Source organism: Podarcis erhardii, assembly GCF_964252035.2.
Source record: "Podarcis erhardii genome assembly, chromosome: 14".
Classification (NCBI taxonomy): domain Eukaryota; kingdom Metazoa; phylum Chordata; class Lepidosauria; order Squamata; family Lacertidae; genus Podarcis; species Podarcis erhardii.
This window is the reverse complement of record NC_138503.1, coordinates 4457052-4474961: the sequence shown is the minus strand read 5'-3', so window position 1 is coordinate 4474961 and position 17910 is coordinate 4457052. Positions and strand designations below refer to the sequence as shown.

Below are 17910 nucleotides of genomic sequence, written 5' to 3'. Positions count from 1 at the left end.
GAGGTGACAGGAAGCGCCTCTGAGAGGGTGGGTCTTCTTCAGAGGGTGGATCACCATCCCCTAAGCCGCTAAGACACTCCCTGGGATCAAACACTTCTTGGGGTTCAGAATCTGCAACTCTCACCTTGCTGGGAGCGCTACCCAGGGTCCTCCATATCTATTTATCCAAGCTCCTCCCACTCCTCCTCAGGGCCCCTCCACCTCCCGCATGACCCCTCCTTAGGCCTCATGGCAACCAGGAAGTAAGACTGGGAGGAGGTGGGGGCTAAGCTGGTGCATTCCTTCACACCCACTCATGTACAGGGAGGGAACAGGGTGGGAGGTTCAGAAAGTTGCCAATGGCACAATTCTAACCATGTCTGCTCAGAAGTAGTTCATGTTGATTTTAATTAGGTATACTCCTAACTAAAGAGTTGCAGCCTTTGTGTTACTTACTATACATTCAAGAAAATATCAATTAACCATTTATTTATTTCCCTCTCGTCATATAGAGGGCCTCAGAGCAAGTCACAATAAGAAGAATTAAAATATTAGAGGGGGACAGAAAACCACAAGAACAGATAAAACAATAAAAAACCAAATAAAAACTTTCATTGTTCGGCAAAGGATTTTGCTGCATAGTGATGATTTTATTGGTTTTGCAAAGGTCTCATCTTCCCAGCTGTATTTCAGTTGTATTGGTAGCGTAAGGAGGGAGGATAACCACTCCACCACCCAAAATAAGCTATGAAAAGGTCAAGAAAGCAGGATGGACTTCAGCAGATACCGAATAGATAATAAATTTAATGCACAATGGAATACGACACTTATTTTCCTTTCTTACATGAGGCATTCACTCATCTACCACCCCAGTTTACCCATCCAGTCTTTGCACGCTTAGCTTCAGCATCTATGCAGTGGTAGTAGATCCTGGACCAGTTCACCTGAGCTATGATCAGGTGACCATGAGCAGCTGATTGGTCTCCAAGCCCATAAAAACCAAAGTGTTCCCCTTTCCTGATGCTCTCAATTCCTTTGATGCCAGTTGCCAGCAGGGCTTCTGAATTGTGAATCCAAGTTCATGCTTTGCTAATTCACCTCCCTTGCCCAGTGGTGCTGGTGAAGGGGTTTGGGGGCAAGAGAGAGAGGTGGGCAGCCTTCGGCCTAATCCCCGCAGAGCATATCTGCTCAAGATAACCTCTTTGTTATACGGGAGCATCTCCCATGGCTCCTTATCCATTGTGACCTGACCCTTATATTTCATGGCATGGAAGGTGATGTGGAGAAAGAATGTCATAATGTTTCTCTATTCCCTGACAAGCCTTTGAGTAGCCCTGTCAACAGTGATTTGGGGCTGAGCTGAAATAATCAAGAACGAAGTGTCTGCATGACACATCCTTGAAGGATTCTTGCCAGTAATAGAATGGAGATGCTAATGAGTTTCCAGCCACATATTTTTTAAAAAAATAATATTCTAATCAAGCAAGAAGAAGTGATTAAGGTCTCTTTCACATCCACACTCCTTAATCTTACCTGTGCTGAAGCAACTTCTATGGCATAGGGCCGCCTTCCCCAACCTGGAGCTGCTCCAGATGTTTTGGGCTACCATTTGCATCATCTCTGACCCTTGGTCATGTTAGCTGGGCCTAATGGGAGCTGAAGGTCAACACAGCTGGAGGGCACTGGATTAGGGGTGGTTTCTGTAGGGTGTGCCGGCATCAAGAAATTTTAATCCAAATTTTAAGGCAGTTGTTTTCTTGAGGAAGCCAGGATGCCCCCTCTGCGCACTGAGCAGCTCACATGATGATATCAGCCCCTTTGACCAGCTTTTATTGCTGGCTGCCTGTCCGTTCATTCATTCCATCTCTAAATTGCCCATTGGCCCAAGTCCTATGGGAGATTTGCAACAGTAAAACACAAAGGCAATTCAGTTGGCAAAAAATATGCAAGAGCTCAGCGTCAAAAAAACAGTGTCAGAAAAATACAGCACAAAACTTTATTGGAAGTTGTCTCCACTTGTCATGATGGTATCACTATGCTGTATGCTTTGGGGTGGAACACCCCAGCTCAGTGGCGCCTCCTCAGCACACTGAAAACCCCAGGTTTGATCCTTGCATGTATGGTTAGAAGGATCAGGAAGCAGGTCCTAGAGAGGTCCTTAGTTGATAGGTTGATATGGTCAGTCATAGCTGGGATGTGTGTGAGCACCAAGGAATCAGGAAAGCTCCTTCCTCCCTAACTTTTGTCAAACCCAATGGGCCTTTAAACCATTATTAATATTATTAGCAGTATTAATTGGGGAAGGGCCATAGCTCAGCAGAGCATCTTCCTTGCATGCAAAAGGTCCCAGGTTCAGTCCCCAGTGACACATCCAGGTAGTGCTGGCAAAGACTGCATCTCTGGGGAGCTGCTGCCAGGAGCTGCTGCCAATCAGTGTGGACAATCTTTAGCTAGGTGGATCAATGCTCTGCTTCAGTATAAGGCAGTTTCTTGTGTTCCTAGGAATCCCCACTTGGATAAAGCTCACTGCATATGACCTTGGACCAGTCCTGCCTCCCTGCCTAACTTTCCTCACAGGTTTATTGTGGGGATCAAATGAGAAGAACCACCTATGACACCTTGAGCTCTGTGGAGAAAAGGGGGGACTACAAATGCAATAAATAAATAAATTATCTGGGTGTTAAAAGTGAGCTTGGAGAAATGCCAAATATTAGAAACTATTTTCAGCCTTTTCTGAATATTTATTTTCAGTAAAGCATATTTATGCTCAGCAGGAGTGAGGAATCTGCTGCTGGTCAGACAATGTGCACTTGGGCAAACGCTGCCCCGTAAAAGCTGCCACTTTGCGTGTGAGAGGGAAATCCATTATTGATGTGTGGCATGACCGGATAGAAATGTCAATAGTTATTAAAAAAAAAAAAAGTATTTCATAACACATGCACACACACAAAAATTGATTATTTTGCTTGTCCACATTCCTACAGAGGAAAGAACCGTTTCGGTATTTCCTCTGTATTTCTCAGAACCAATACAGCTGAACTCCTCCAATTGTACTTTAGAAGAGCTTTAAAGGTAAAGGGGACCCCTGACCATTAGGTCCAGTCGTGACCGACTCTGGGGTTGTGGTGCTCATCTTGCTTTATTGACCGAGAGAGCTTGTGTACAGCTTCCGGGTCATGTGGCCAGCATGACTAAGCCGCTTCTGACGAACCAGAGCAGCGCACGGAAACGCCGTTTACCTTCCCGCCGGAGCGGTACGTGGGGATTCGAACCTCCAACCTTCTGATCGGCAAGTCCTAGGGTCTGTGGTTTAACCCACAGCGCCACCCGCGTCCCTAAATTACAATTACAACATTATAAATTATTGCATTGGAAATTATAGCATCGGAAATTATAGAATTGTAGAGTTGGAAGATACCCCATAGAGTCATCTAGTCTGGTCCCTGTATTGCAATTCAAATTGTTGTAACCCACCCTGGGACCTGCTGCTGAAGGGCAGACAATAAATAATAATACACAGGTAGCATTTCAGGGCTTGCTAAATACATTTTTGTGTTCATCTGCCAACTGCTTTCCCCAGAACTAGTGAACATCCTCAAGACCCTGATATCACTGCACTCCTGCCCCTAATTTTAGCACCACCAGTCTTTTCAGCTAGCTGAATCCAGGAGAATTGCCTCCCGCGTTTCCCTGAACTGAATGCTGTTGGCCCCTGAGGCCTCCTTGTGCTCCTCTTTGGGGACGCCTGCAGCTCTAGCTGGTGGCCAGCTGGAGAATCTTTGCTACACTGGAAGCTTGCTCCAGCTGCTGCTAACAATTGATACAATCGGTGCTTTTTTTCTATAACACTGCCCTGCCCCTCCTGCTTCCTCGCCAGTGGAAGAGGGAGGGCTGCTCTGTGGACACGCAGAGCTAATGTGTGGAGAAGCTTCTTCCCTGTGTGTCTGCTCTGCAAGCTGCCCTGTCCCTCCTGCTTACATGCATGAGTTGGAGAGGCAGGGCAGATTCCAGAGTTGAGGCACAGGAAGGTTTCTGTTAGCCTGGGTGGCTGAAGAGCCTCTTTAAAGCCCTGCTGTGCCTTTGGGTCATGAGAAGACCCTCTCCAGAGCCCATAGAGGATGTCCTCTTTCCGCTCCGGGTAGAGTCTTCTCGTGAGCCAGAGGCATGATGTGGGGAAAGTTGCCGGAACTGTGTTCCGATGTATTCTGGCTAAAAAAAAAAAGCCCTGGATACAATACTGTGGCAGAAAGGATAATCTGCCATCTGCACAGTGGCGACCTAGGCACCATGGAATGTCCAACAATGGATGGCTAATCAGTTGACCCTAGCAGAACTCAAACCCAAGGCAACATTGCATTCTTCCCTAAGGGACCTACCTCCATTTGTTTGTTTGTTTGTTTTCTTGCTTGCTTGTTTAAAGAGGAGGCAAAAAACCTCTGGGTCCTGCTCTAATGGTCAAGAGCAGGCACCATATTGTCCACTTAAAATGCTGGTGGCAGTATCTTCTTTAGATATACTGTACGTCTGGGGTGTGTATGCATTTGCATCTATTGGAGACCGACTGCCACAAACAGCCCACTGCATCAGATGTCATCCCTGATTACCGTTTTCTCTTCATCCAGGCTGGAAACAAACACTGATCAATAATAATTCAAGGCTATGTACCTTAAGGTTAAACATCTGACAATCAGAGAAGACTTAATGGGCTGTGACACCGCTCAAACCAATGGCCTGACATGCCTTGCCATGTCATAAGGATATGCAGAGGGTGAGCTAACCCTGCATTAAAATACATGAAGCCAGTCTCCCTCCCCCCCCCATACACCCCTTCTGAAACTCAAGTTCGTTGTCTTGGTGCATCTAAATGTCAGGGCACTGCGTTGCTGAGCTATTGCAAAGCAACCATAGGCTCATAGTGGTGGAGATGTTAGGCATCGTGTCCACATACATCATGCCCCCCCAACCCTTTTAACTGCAAATTGACCCTTCATATTATTTCTGCAGTCCTGGACAGATGATAATCTAATCCATTTTCCAGGGTGGAATTTTATAACCCACTAAAGCAAACACAGACCACTCACTGCCCCTGTTGGGCTTCCTTGTACACTGCATGGTATCTTACAGATGCTTAGATCAGCTTTCTACTGGGGTTCTCTGGATGTTCTTGGGCTACAACTCTGAACAGACCCAGGCAGCACAACCAATGGTCAGGGACAGTGAGAGTTATAGCCCAACATTGGGAGGGTCACCAGGTTCCCCATCCCTGATTTAGGGCTCACCCACACTTACCTTTCATCCTGCAATCTTTAAAGCTGAATCGGAACAAATGGCAATTTGTGTTTTCCATGGGTTGCCATTTGCTCTGATTCAGCAGCAAAGAGCAGGTTTTCGTGGGGGGATCTCCGGGGCAAAAAAAGAAAAGAAAAAATTATTGGACACGGTGCTTTTAAGCACAGACATGTGCCTGGAAATGTGGCACAAAGGGAGGTCCTTAAAGGAATAAAAGCAGGCCTGGAAAACAAAAGAGACCATTGGAATGATGTGGGGTGAGCTGGAGGTAGGGGGTTAGCTACATATCAGAATATAGCACTTATGGAAATATGTAACGATCATTACTTAGCACCAGGGCTTTTTTTCATCTGGAACGCACTGGAGCTCAGTTCTGGCACCTCTCGGGTAAAAGTGGCATTGTCATTGAAAGAAAACAAGGGATGCAATCATGGGAGCTGGTAGTGCAACATCTGGGGGGCATTTCATACATTTTATGAAATAAAGAAAATAATGAAATGCTCTCAAGATACAGGGCAGAAGTCCCTTCCTGAACACTTCTGCTGCCTGATATCCTTTAACCCTAAGATGATACTAGGGATGCTGCTTGGGACCTTCTGCATAGAAAACATTAATTGAATTATAGTCTTTGCCAAGGTGTTTATTTTTCTTCTGCTGTAACTCACTCAGGTGGGCGCCAGTGCCATTCTAAGAAAACAAGAGAGGCGTTCATGGTGAGTTTCAGTAACCTCTCCTTCTAGAAAAATAGCACTGCTTGGCACTGCAGAAAAAGCATTATCTATAAGCAGTGTGTTTTCATATACAGATCTTTGTCTTTGACATGCAGCCCTTCCTTTCTTATGGCTGCCTCTTCATGATTTTGCTTTAAAAAATATATCGTTTTTTCGTGGGCTGATAGTGTTACTGAGCCACATAAAAGCCATGGCAGTTGATCATTCCGGTGCTCTGCTGGTTCATCTTGTGAGAGTCTCTCACTTCCCATTACCAGAGCAAGGTTAAGCAGAAGATAAAGGTCTTCCTAATACGTTCCCCTCACCCTGAGGCAGATATTAATAGCTTTTTGATTTGGATGCATCTCTAAAGAATTAAAATAGGAGGAAAGCCACCTCCGCAGAGAGTGGGATCCCCCCAGATTTGACCTGCTCACCTCAGTCTCTCACCTCTTAACCACACAACACTTCAAACCAATTAAAGAGAAGGAAAAGGAAACATCACAGAAGAGATAAAACACAGCTAGATTCCTACTAGGCAAATGTCTAGAGTCCTGCCCAATATGCTTCAGTCAGAGCTTCAGATTATACACTTTCTTGTTTTTCAGTTGGTCATCTTTTCTTTTTTAATGGTGCACTTAGTCCTTACAATAAATAATGCAAAGAACAGTAATATCTTAAACTCATTTTAATATTATTTTGCTATATATATTTGGATACCATTGGATGCCATTGAATCAAGCTAGCAGACCAAACCGGTCAAAACAACACTGATTGGGAAATTCTTAAGATGTTGTCATCAAATTTGGCATAGTGGTTCCTGCGATCAAGAAGCAAGTTTTCATCTATGTTTAGCTACAGTTGGATGACACTTTGAATCAAGATGGCATACTAAACCTATCCAAATGTCACTGATTTTGACTTATTTGAATTGCATAACATCTGCATATCATAATCTCCTCCTCACTGTCAGGAACCATCATGACAGATTTGGTAGCGATATCTTAAGAGGTGTCCAAATGTATCAATAACAAGCAGAAAGACAGTCAAACAACTTTCCAAAATATATAGATATCTATAATCCAAGAGATGGCACTCCCCTTCACAGAACTGGTAAACTCCTGCGCATATCTGTCGCCCCAAGAAATGCCTTTAAACCTTTGCTCTGTTGTCTCCTTCATATTTAAGAGAAGAAAAATGTGGATTTTCCTGGCGGGGGGGGGGGGGCAGCTCACAAAGTAACCAGACAGGGAGCTTTTTGCTCCTTTTCTTTTCCCCTCCTGCTTTTCATTCTTTCTCCATTATGTAAGCACTTGCCAAAAGTAAAATACAGTTTCCGAGACCAGAACATCTGCAGTTCATTCAGTTTAAATGTAATAATTATTGCTTTCGTCTCCCACAAGGCCAGCAAAATGCAACTAAACACAATAACCAAATACAAAAAAAAAAAAATGGATTCTGCAAAAGGCTTGCCGTTCCTTTGTGGAAGACATGCCCTTCAGCATGGAGGCCCTGCTTCCTGTTCCCAGATGCAAGAGCTGTGCTTGCAGGAGTGCCATTCTCAGAGACACTCTTCTTCTTAAACAGCTTGCAAGTGCAAGTAGGGCTGGTTCCAGATGCTGTGGGCCCTTCATATGCAGCCACGGGAAACAGACGGGCTGCGCTTATCCGCTCTTATACATGCCACAAACATAATAACACATCCATGTACTCTTTCCCACTCAACATATAATAGACAAACACCATGTAGCAACACAGGGACACGGGTGGTGCTGTGGGTTAAACCACAGAGCCTAGGACTTGCCAATCAGAAGGTCGGCGGTTCAAATCCCCGCCACTGGGTGAGCTCCCGTTGCTTGGTCCCTGCTCCTGCCAACCTAGCAGTTCGAAAGCACGTCCAAGTACAAGTAGATAAATAGGTACCGCTCTGGTGGGAAGGTAAACAGTGTTTCTGTGCGCTGCTCTGGCTCGCCAGAAGCGGCTTAGTCATGCTGGCCACATGACCCGGAAGCTGGACGCCAGCTCCCTCGGCCTATAGAGCAAGATGAGTGCCACAACCCCAGAGTCAGCCCCGACTGGACCTAGTGGTCTGGGGTCCCTTTACCTTTATGTAACAACACAGCAGAGACACAACATTCAGTTTTGTAAGTGCAGAGGACAAGAGACAGGCACCCTCTGCACACACCCTCACCCGGCAACACTGCACTCTGTCCAAACTCTGTGTGGCAAGACCACATGTTGGCCTATTCACATGCCAACAGCATAGCGGCAGAATCAGAAGTGGAAGGTCCCTTCATCGTAGTCACAGCCTTGTAAGATTAATCAATAATCTTGCAGTTATACAATAATTATAATTAGGAATGCATTATATCCATCAATGCAGATCTTCATGTGTTGCCTTTCAAGTAACAACTAGAGGAACATTCTCTTGAAACAGAAGCACCTCTTGCATTTTCAGTGTTCTTGAATGCTTAGCTTTGGCACATGTAGAGCAACTCCTCCTTAGTGTTTTCCTCATGTGCTATCTGCAGAATGACCCCAGGAGCCAATCCTCTGTGACTGATGGACTGACTGGCTCCAATCAGCACAATGGGTGAGAAGACTTCTTTGCAGCAGCTAAAAAGCTGATTGGATGGCTCTAGGACACTGGCAATAATGACTCCGGCCCACTACACAGCATCTGCATGTGGGACCAGGAAGCAGGGTGTAGGTGTTGAAGGGCGTATGTGTTGAAGGGTGTGTCTTCCATGAAGCCATTTGCAAAAGCGACTGAGCATCCAGGTGCCTACATTGCTCACATGTGAATGGTGTGTATGGATGGGCTGATGTGGACAGAGACATACCTACGCTCCCCGTGCCCTTGGCAATGTGATGTTGGCCGCCCAGAGCAGTGGAGGAGCAGCCTGGGGAGTGCATGGCGGGCAGGCAGGTTCCTAGCCATGGCAAGTCAGAGGGGGGGAGGTGCAATTTTTGCCCCCAGCCCAGGCCTGCACCCTTGGTGAAAGCCAGCCACCCCAGCCCTATGGCAAACCCCTGGATATTGGTACATAGGGCTGTCCACTGTTTTGTTTATCGCAGACTTGAGCTGGGCCTGTGGGTTGGCGCAGTGTTTCAAAACACCTGAAAGCACTGAATAGGTAAAGGAGATGGCTGAGAAGCAGGTGGCCTCCAAAGGCTGTAGCAGGTGCTGGGAAGTCCCACCTTTTCTCACCAAGTGTTGTTCCTTCTCACCCATTTTGGAGCTGAGCCTTGATGCTGAAAACAAGGCCTGAGTGGCCTAAGCTGACCACTTGCTGTTGACATCTTTTCACAGTGTCATCCATGAGCTTTGCCCAAGTCCCTGTCCAGAGTCTAAAAGTCTCCACAGGGGAGATGATACAAGAAGCTGAAGGAAAGGGGGTAATTGGGGGGGGGGGAGAAAACCCCTGGTTCACTCTTCCTGTGCCCCAACTGCCTTCCTCTGCTGGAGGAAAGAGCTGTGTATGCCGCATGGCCCACCTTGCACCCCCTAGACTAGGCACCTACCCTCACAGAATTGTAGGGTTGCAAGGCACCTCAGGGGCACCTAGCCCAAGCCCTGCAATGCAGGAATCTCAAGTACTGTAGATCATATATGACACAGAAATACAGCCTAGAGGACCGTCACCAGTGCTGAAGCAAGTTTCAACGGCCAACCCACTTGGCTTCCTTATTCCTGCAGAAGAAGTCATGAAGCTGAACTGGGGCCGGTGGCAGCGCCCAGGACTGGGGGGGGGGGGGTGTCATACACATTCAGTGCAAACGTGCATTGAATGTCAGGGAAATATCAGGGCTCTTTCTCGCCCCCCTGAGTTTGTGTGTATGTTAAATAGCTTTGAGACTTCAGGGTTGTCCCCCTGTGTGACACAAGAGTAAGCCAAAACGCTGATGACGACCCTAAGCCCATTTCCCCGACAGTAACCTCCGCTGACTGGCCTTCCAGCTGGGGTTCTGCGCAGCTCAATCAGACGAAGGTTAACGTTTAAAAAAATGTTTTAGGAATTTTTTTAAAGCGTCTAAAACAATCCTTATAAAGAACTGCTGCGAGAAATCGCCTTCCCTTCCATTGCAAGGAGTCTGGAAACACGCGCAGACGCCCCCTCGCAGGCGGCCCCCAACTGCCAACTTTTCCCGGGGGGGAGTCTCGTCCGGATCCCCGGGTTGCGGCGCCCGCTGCCTCGGGAGAAAGTGGCCCCGAAGTCCGCGGCGCTTGGTGGTGAGGAGGCCCGCCGGGGAGCCGGCTCAGGGGCGCGGATCGGGCCCCAGCAGGAGCAGGAGGAGGCGGCGCCGGCTGCGGAGCAGCGTCCGCCCCGCCGGTCCCCCTGCCCCACCTCCAGCGGCAGCCGGGGCGGCGCGCGGGGGCGGGCGGGCGGGGGGGCCGGGCCGGTCACATGGCGCCTCAGCTGGGCCGAGGCGCGCCGGAGGAGGCGGAGGCTACTGCTGCCGCTGCCGCTGCGAAGAGGGCCGGCCGGTCGGGGCTGCTGGCCGGCGCTGCTGACGAGGCGGACGCTGCCCCGCGAGCCCCGAGAGCGCCGCCGCCGCCGCCGCCGCCAAATGCTGTGCTTGGTGATCGCCGCGATGAAAGGTGAGCCGCGCGGCGCCGCCCGATCCGCCCGGGCTGCGGCGCTGCTTTCTCGGGCTCCGCGGGACCCGCCAGCAAAGCGGCGCTCTCGGCAGCCCCGGCGCTTTCCGAGCGCGATCCGGCTCCCGCCGCTGCCGGGTGGGTGCCTGCGGGCGGGCGGGCGGGGGCGGGGGGGGGGGATCCGGGGTGCCAGGACGGGGCGGGCGGGCGAGAGGCAACTCCGGGTCCGCGAATCCGAAAGGGCTCGTTGGCGTTACGTAAAGTAACCGCTCGGAATCTACCTCCCGAAGTTGCCCCCCTGGTCACATGATGCCCCTTGGCTCGGGGTGCAAGCCTCTTGGCGGAAACGTCGGAAGGGGCCTCTGGCCCGCCTGAGCTGACCTCGGGGCAGGTGCCCCGTCCTGGAGAGGGCCGGTCTGCCCTTGGCAGTGAGTCTGCTTGATTTTTTGTGTCTTCGTGTGCCACTAGCCCAGTTGTGGTCTGAAGTCTGCAGAGTGCTGGACTTTACATGCCACATGCCCCCCCCAACTTTCCAGACATAGACTCTGCAGGATAAGGTAGAAGGACCTGTAACTTATTTATCCTACAAAGTTTGAAGTCTTTAAAACGTGTTTGTTCTTTTAGATGTGATCATTGCCTATTGTTAAATATTGAGGGGAATGCATAGCTTCAAAAACATTCTCCTCGCCCAGAACAGACAGAATATTGAATTGAGGGGAAACTTTGAAGCACATATTATTTCTGTGGGGCGGTGATGGAGAGGGACACCAGAGGCATGTGCCCAACTGCAGAGTAACAAGTTCTCCTCTCAGCCCTACATGTTTGCGGTTACCTTCCATTTCCCTCATATTTTACTTTCTCACAATGAGGTTGGGTTTGGATTTGAAAATGACTGATAGGACCCAGAACTGGCCAGATGATCCATTTTGCGGTGCAGCAATCCTGTGCATGTTTACCTGGATATAAATCTCACTGTTTTCAGTGGGGCTTATTCCCAGGAAACAGGGCATAGGACTACAGCCCTCAGTGGACCAGCGGATGTTGCAGAAAGTGGGTAAGCTTTGGGGTTGCAAGGAACTCTTTGTCGCCTGAAAATGATAGCAGGAAACTGAACTGGGTCTGAACAAAAGTGTTTGAGGACAACTACCTTAAGTTGGGGAAAGGAGATGTTAGGCTAAGGAGAATTGTGACCGACAGCTGTGAGCAAAACCCTTTGCATGCCGGTCAAAAAGACCATTAATCCAAAATGCCGTCTTCTGTGCTGTTTGGTAATAGTCAGGCATAATCCGCACTAACCCCGTGTTCTCCACAGTGTCCCTTCCCCAGCTATAAAGCTTATCAGTTGTTGTCAATTGCTGTGTTGATTTTGTTTCCAGTGTGAGAGAGTCTTTACACTTATTATATTTTATTGTTCTGAATTCAGCTCAGCCAAGACATCTGTCAAAGGTCAGCCTTTGTGGCTCTGCAGGATCTCTTGTTATTCAAAGGCAAGAAGGCAATTTATGCTCTCCCCACAAACTTAAATGGGAAGAGATTACTTTCAGCCCCTCCTCTGTAGCACAGGTTAAGCGTAACATTGACTAAAGTTGCACGGGGGACATGGATCAGGCTGTGTTACTCATGTCTGGTCTCTAAAATGTGATTTATCCCATTTGGCAGGACTTCTACAAAGTCTCTGGAATTCTGCTATGAAAAGCCAGCACAGGCAAAAATAGTCGGTTTTTAGAATCATATCCATTTTTAAAAGAGGAGCTAAAAGGAAGAACTGGATTGACCTTCCTTGATTGGATCATGGAAAATCAGAGGTTTTTTAAATCCCAGTCAGTGTCTGTCCTCAGTTGCCTTGGTTTCAAGAAAACCAGCGGAAGGCTTGCATTTTTGTCTGTGTGAGAAAGAAATGCAAAACTTTTTGTGGAATGTTTTCAATTAGCTCTTATGCAGTATAACAAAGTGATTTTGCAATTTCGCATAGTTAAAAAATAACTAAATTGAAATAATGTGACCATCTTAATAGTGAATTCTGTAGAAACACCAAATACCTTATTATCAAGTAACACAATTTTCATGGTGTTGTTTCTCTGAAAATAATACACAGTCTGGATTTCTCTTTCTGACTAGGGCACTTAATGATGGGGCTGTGGTGTGTTTTTTCATGATGATTCTTCTGAAAACAGATTGGTATATTTGTTGCTTTTTTATGAAGCAAAGTACTAAATGAACACTGTTAACATTCCATTAAAGTCTAGTTTGGCCTATACATTTTTTGTCTTTGGGTGTAGGAGAAGTTTGATCAGCCGAAAGAGAGGCACTGCAGACATTATTAGAACCTTGGATCTGGTTTCCTGGAAAGGGTGGAATCAAGATGCAAACCAGTATAAATATGGCACAGAGTAGTTATTTTAAGTCTTATTTTGTTTCATAAGTTTAAGAAGTGTATCTCAATGTGTATCCTGCTTGTATCCCAGAGCAAATGCAACAAGAAATTACAAAACAAATTGATAGTCTCTTTTTAGCAGTGCAGCCCAAACTTCTGCATGTCTACCTGGGTGTAAAACCTATTGAGTTCAGTAGGACTTACTCCTAGGCAAGTCCATGTGGTAGCAAGCCCCACTAAACACAACATGCCTAGGATTTGTCATTAGACAAGCTCTTACACAATTCTAATTTATAAATTAAGGTCAATAATGTTTTTTTAAAGATCTCCTGGTATTAAGTCCTGGTTATTACGTCACTTAACATACGTTGGCTTGAAGCTTCTTGTGCTAACCTATTTTATTTATTTATTTATTTATAACTGGAAACACTTCCTAAAATACGTCCCAATCCCAAGCAGGCAGACTTGGAATCAGACCCTACTGAATTAGTAGGGAATGACTTCCTCGGAAGCTGCATTTAGGACTGCAGCCTTAGTGCAGCCAGGGTGGCTCAGTAATGGAATCTTGCAGAAACCTCTGAGCTTTGAGCTATTTAAGCAACATGGAGTGCAAAGCTGAGCCCACCGTGCACCCTGCCACAGTGAGGTTGCAGATTTGGGGTGCCCTTTAGGGAGACAGAAAGAGAGTAACGTAAGTCTGAGCAATGATCCATGACCCGATGGGAAGTAACTTTGAATGGGAATGAAATGAATGGGAAATGCACTAGGGCAGTGATTTTCAACCAGTGTGCCAGGGCACTCTGGAGTGCCTTGAATGCTGGTCCAGGATGCCGTGGGCAACGCTGGCCTCTGTCACACTTTCCTTCCTTCCCTCCCTCTGATGCCCTCTTGCATCCCTGCCTCCCAAAGTCTTCCACAGCTGTTTGCTGCAGCAGCCCTGGCTACAAGTTCCCCAGGTTAATGGTGGCTCTGGGGCTGGCCAGGGAGTGCTGATTGCCAGGAGGCGTCTCAGAGACCAGGGGTGGCTGCTGCAGCTACCTGGAGGACTCTCGAGAGGAGGCTGAGGGAATACTCCACAAGGGAAGGTGTTTGAAAAAGGGTGAGAGGCTGCCAGCTTGGCAGGCAAGGGGTGACATAACTGGGCTCCTGAGACCCACAGGGGTGCCGCAGAAAGAATGCAGTTGGTCAAGGGAGCCATGAAAACCTCTGCACTAGGGCATCACTTGTGCATGTATCCCCTATGTTTCAATTGGCTTGTTCACCTCCGCCAGCTCCTGTATTAATGCATGGGAAATATATTGGGCCAGGCTTGCTTGATAAAATGGAAACAATGAGAGAGGACTGGGTTTTAATGGAGTGCCTATGGATGGGGTGAGGAGAAAGATGCTGGCGCCAGTGGCATGACTTGTCAAGGTCCCTGCAAAAGCTTTTTGCGGGATGTAGTCTTTGATACGCTACTTTTGCCTGGGCTCGCTAAGTGCATTTAGGTGCAGATCTTTCCGCCTGCCATGCCATGATCGGAGACAACTGATCTCTTGCAATTACTGTGAATGTCAGTGTTGAGTTATCTTCAGTTTTGACTTGTGACACTTTTACTATCTGGCATTTCATTTCATTTCATTTCATTTCATTTCATTTCATTTCAAATGCTGTAGTTGAAATGTATGCTAGAGTGAAGCTTGGCTACATTTGCTTTTTGCCTTCTTAGGTCTCCCTGGCAAATAGGTTTGTGAAAATTATGATCCCCCCCCCACCTTTCCTGCTCTTCCTAAAACCCCATACCTCTTGTGTTGCACTGACCTCTGGCTGCCAGGAAAGAATGGATTCTCTGTGGTTTGCTCCAACAGAATCAGACCAGAAGCAATGGGGAAAGCCACTTTAAAAATGGTAAACTGAAATACATCGGCGGGAGATGCAGAAATATGTTTAGGTGGTTATGATGTTTTATTTATTCTTGGTGCCGTCATTGGAGTTTTGAGGAGATGTAATTATTTATGACTGCTCTGAAGATGAAGGAGAACAAAAGTGAAATATACAAATTTCTGTGTCTTAAAATAATAGGGAGGCAGAAACCCGTTAACTCTCTTCCTTCAAACAAATGAGCTTCCTAACCAAAGATGGTTTGTGAGCTGATAGCCTTATGTCAGATACCTTTTTCTTGCTTCATAAAGCACGAACAGGACCATTGTGTACAAGGGAAGGAAGTCCTTCTTCATGCATGTGGAACTTGCTCCCCCAGGAGGCAGTGTGGCCACCAGCTTGGATGGCTTTAAAAGAGGATTAGATAAATTCACAGAGACAAAGGCTATCTATCGATGGCTAGTAGCTAGGATGGCTCTGACATTCAGAATACCAGTGGCAGGAAGTCACAGAAGGAGGGAATGCGCTTGTGGTCAAATCCTGCTTATGGGCTTCCCATGGGGGCATCTGGTCAGCCACCATCAGAACAGGGTGCTGGAACAGATGGGCCATTGGCCTGATCCAGCAACCTCTTCTTTTATGTTCTTATGTGGGGAATAGTGGCAGCAATAAAAGGGCCCATTGATGGGTTCAGGGCCTGCTCAGATGCTAGACTCGAGGTGATCGCGGCCAATTTCCAGGAAAACTTCTGAGGAAGCACTCCTGGGCAACCAGCTCTCCTCAGTCAAATTCCCCTGAAGACCTGTTGAGGTTTTATAATTATTCAGTCAGAGATCATGTGAGGATTATGTGAAACTAGGTGTTGTTAATAATATAACCACCCCAAGATCTACAGATGAAGGGCGGTACACAAATAATACTAATACTAATACTAATACTAATACTAATACTAATAACAGACCCTGGTGATGATAGCAATAATATAAAATGTTTGCATAGCCCTTTAGCAGGTTCTAAGTCCTTCAAGCTACACTAATAATCCTTAACTGCAGAGGATTGGCCAGAGAGAGGCTTACCTAAGGCCACCTGGAGACAATGTATATGAAGCACTATGACATAATGCTTATGCAAATACTGAGTGGTGGTGTCACTGAGCAGCAAGACAAGATGTTGTCATGGAGGTGTGCCCAAAAGTAACAACAGGCTGCTCTGCTATCCAGGTTCCTTGTAGTTTTATTTCATTCAGCACATATCTGTACTGATTTCAGAGGATTAGTCAAAGAGGGTTGTGTTGTTGTTGTTGTTTTACTTTTGGTTGGGGGCCTGTTAGTGTTTTGGGTACCAAAATTGCAGGGATACCCATGCAGTTATCCATCCTGTGATAATAGCATAAAATCTTTTTCGTTTCCATCTTCTCCTCCTCAGAGATCTGTGGCAGCAATCGTAAGCATACAAGCATCCCCCGACTTACTCGTGTTCTACTCATGCGCAACTATGTATATGCACGGCACCAGGAAATAAATAAATCAATCAATCGATTCAAACCTGGAAATGGCCAGAGTCCTCATGGCTTGTGAGTAGACCCTCCCAGAACCCAAAGAGAAGAAAACCTGCCATCAGATCCCTGTGCAATTCCACATGTATAGCTGAAGCTGCCTTGTGCTTTGTTAGATCATTGGTCCATCTAGTCCAGAAGGCCTGGAGTCTCACTGAGGAATTCTTTTCCCAGCTGTGCTATCAAAGATTTGCCGTATTTTTCGCCCTATAGGATGCACTTTTCCCCCTCCAGAAATGAAGGGGAAATGTGTGTGCGTCCTATGGGGCGAATGCAGGCTTTCGCTGAGGCCTGGAGAGCGAGAGGCCCCTTTTCATGAGGCCTCTGGAGTTCAGCTTCTCAGAGGTTACAAGTGTAAGAAGAGCCAAGCTGGGTCAAACTACAGATCTATGTAGTCTAGTCCAGAGCTTCCTATTTTTATTGTTATTATTATTTATTAAATTTGTATACCACCCTATACTCACAGGTCTCAGGGTAGTTTCAACATAAAATCACAATATAAAAACACAAAATACATAATTAAAACAAAACAACCCAATACCCCCAATAAATGCCCACAAGGAGTTAGCAAACAGGACATGAGAGATGTAGCCCTCCCCTATCCAGCAACTGGTATTAAGAGCTGCATTTCCCCGATCCTGGAGGTAGCAAACAGGCATCATAGCTAGTAGCCAGTACTAGCCTTATCCTCATGAATTTGCCCAATTTTCTTTTAAAGCTATTTAAATTGGTGAGCATCACAACAGCTTTCTGTCTGAGAACCTTTTGGCAAGACAGAGCCAGTGATTTTGATGCCTTCAACACCTTCAGGCAGAGGCTAGAAAGTCACGTATCAGACGCTGTCTGTCTCTGGATTTCCTGCATTGAGCAGGGGATCAAGGCCCAATCTGACTTCATGATTCTGTGCCTTGGACCAAAACTCAGTGCAAATGCACCCTGATGTGGGGCACAGACCCCTGGGAACTCCTGTGCCGTAAGTTCCCTTGCAGTGAAATGTGAAACTGTATAAGACTATGCCAGTGTTGTATTGGCAGTTCTAGCTATGCATGTGGAACCACAAAGGAATCTGCTGGTGGGCTTTCAAATCCATTTTGGATTCACCACAGTTTAGTGTTACATCTGAACTATAAACCGTGGCTAATCTGAACTGTGTTGAAGCAAGCCACCTTCATAATGCATGGATTGAAGTGGTCATGTTTCAAACAAAGCATTGGTTAATATCAACCACAGTTTACCAAATTCACCAATATGAAAAAGTGTGGCTGATAAGAAGTGGAAGATCACATTTCAGTAGGGGTTTTGTGCCAGAGGTCTTCCCAGTGGTCTGATCTACCCCTCATTCTGACCCAGCCCTTGGTGATCTCCAAGGAGTTTCAGCTCTTGAGTGATCTCCATGTCTCTGGACACTGATCCGTTGCCTGTGAAGAACTCGCAGCAAAAGAGAGCATGTTCTGCTGTGTGAGTTCACTGCTGTGCTCGGCAGTTTCATGACTTGAAAATGTTAAGCCTGTTTTAACTTGTGCAACACTGAGAGAGGGGGAAA

At 46.9% G+C, this 17910-nt stretch overlaps 1 protein-coding gene across 4 annotated transcripts in view; it reads left to right on the top strand.

The window, feature by feature from the left end:
• RORA (RAR related orphan receptor A) overlaps nucleotides 1–17910 on the top strand; it is a 374069-nt gene that overhangs the window by 272701 nt on the left and 83458 nt on the right. The window contains exon 1 of one of the 4 annotated variants that reach the window (XM_081839017.1): nucleotides 10469–10581. The exons of the other annotated variants lie outside the window; for them this stretch is intronic. Coding sequence (XP_081695143.1) covers nucleotides 10551–10581 — 31 coding nt within the window. The 5' untranslated portion in view covers nucleotides 10469–10550. Of the gene's footprint in view, nucleotides 1–10468; nucleotides 10582–17910 lie in introns of those variants that run through there. 4 annotated transcript variants of the gene reach the window in all.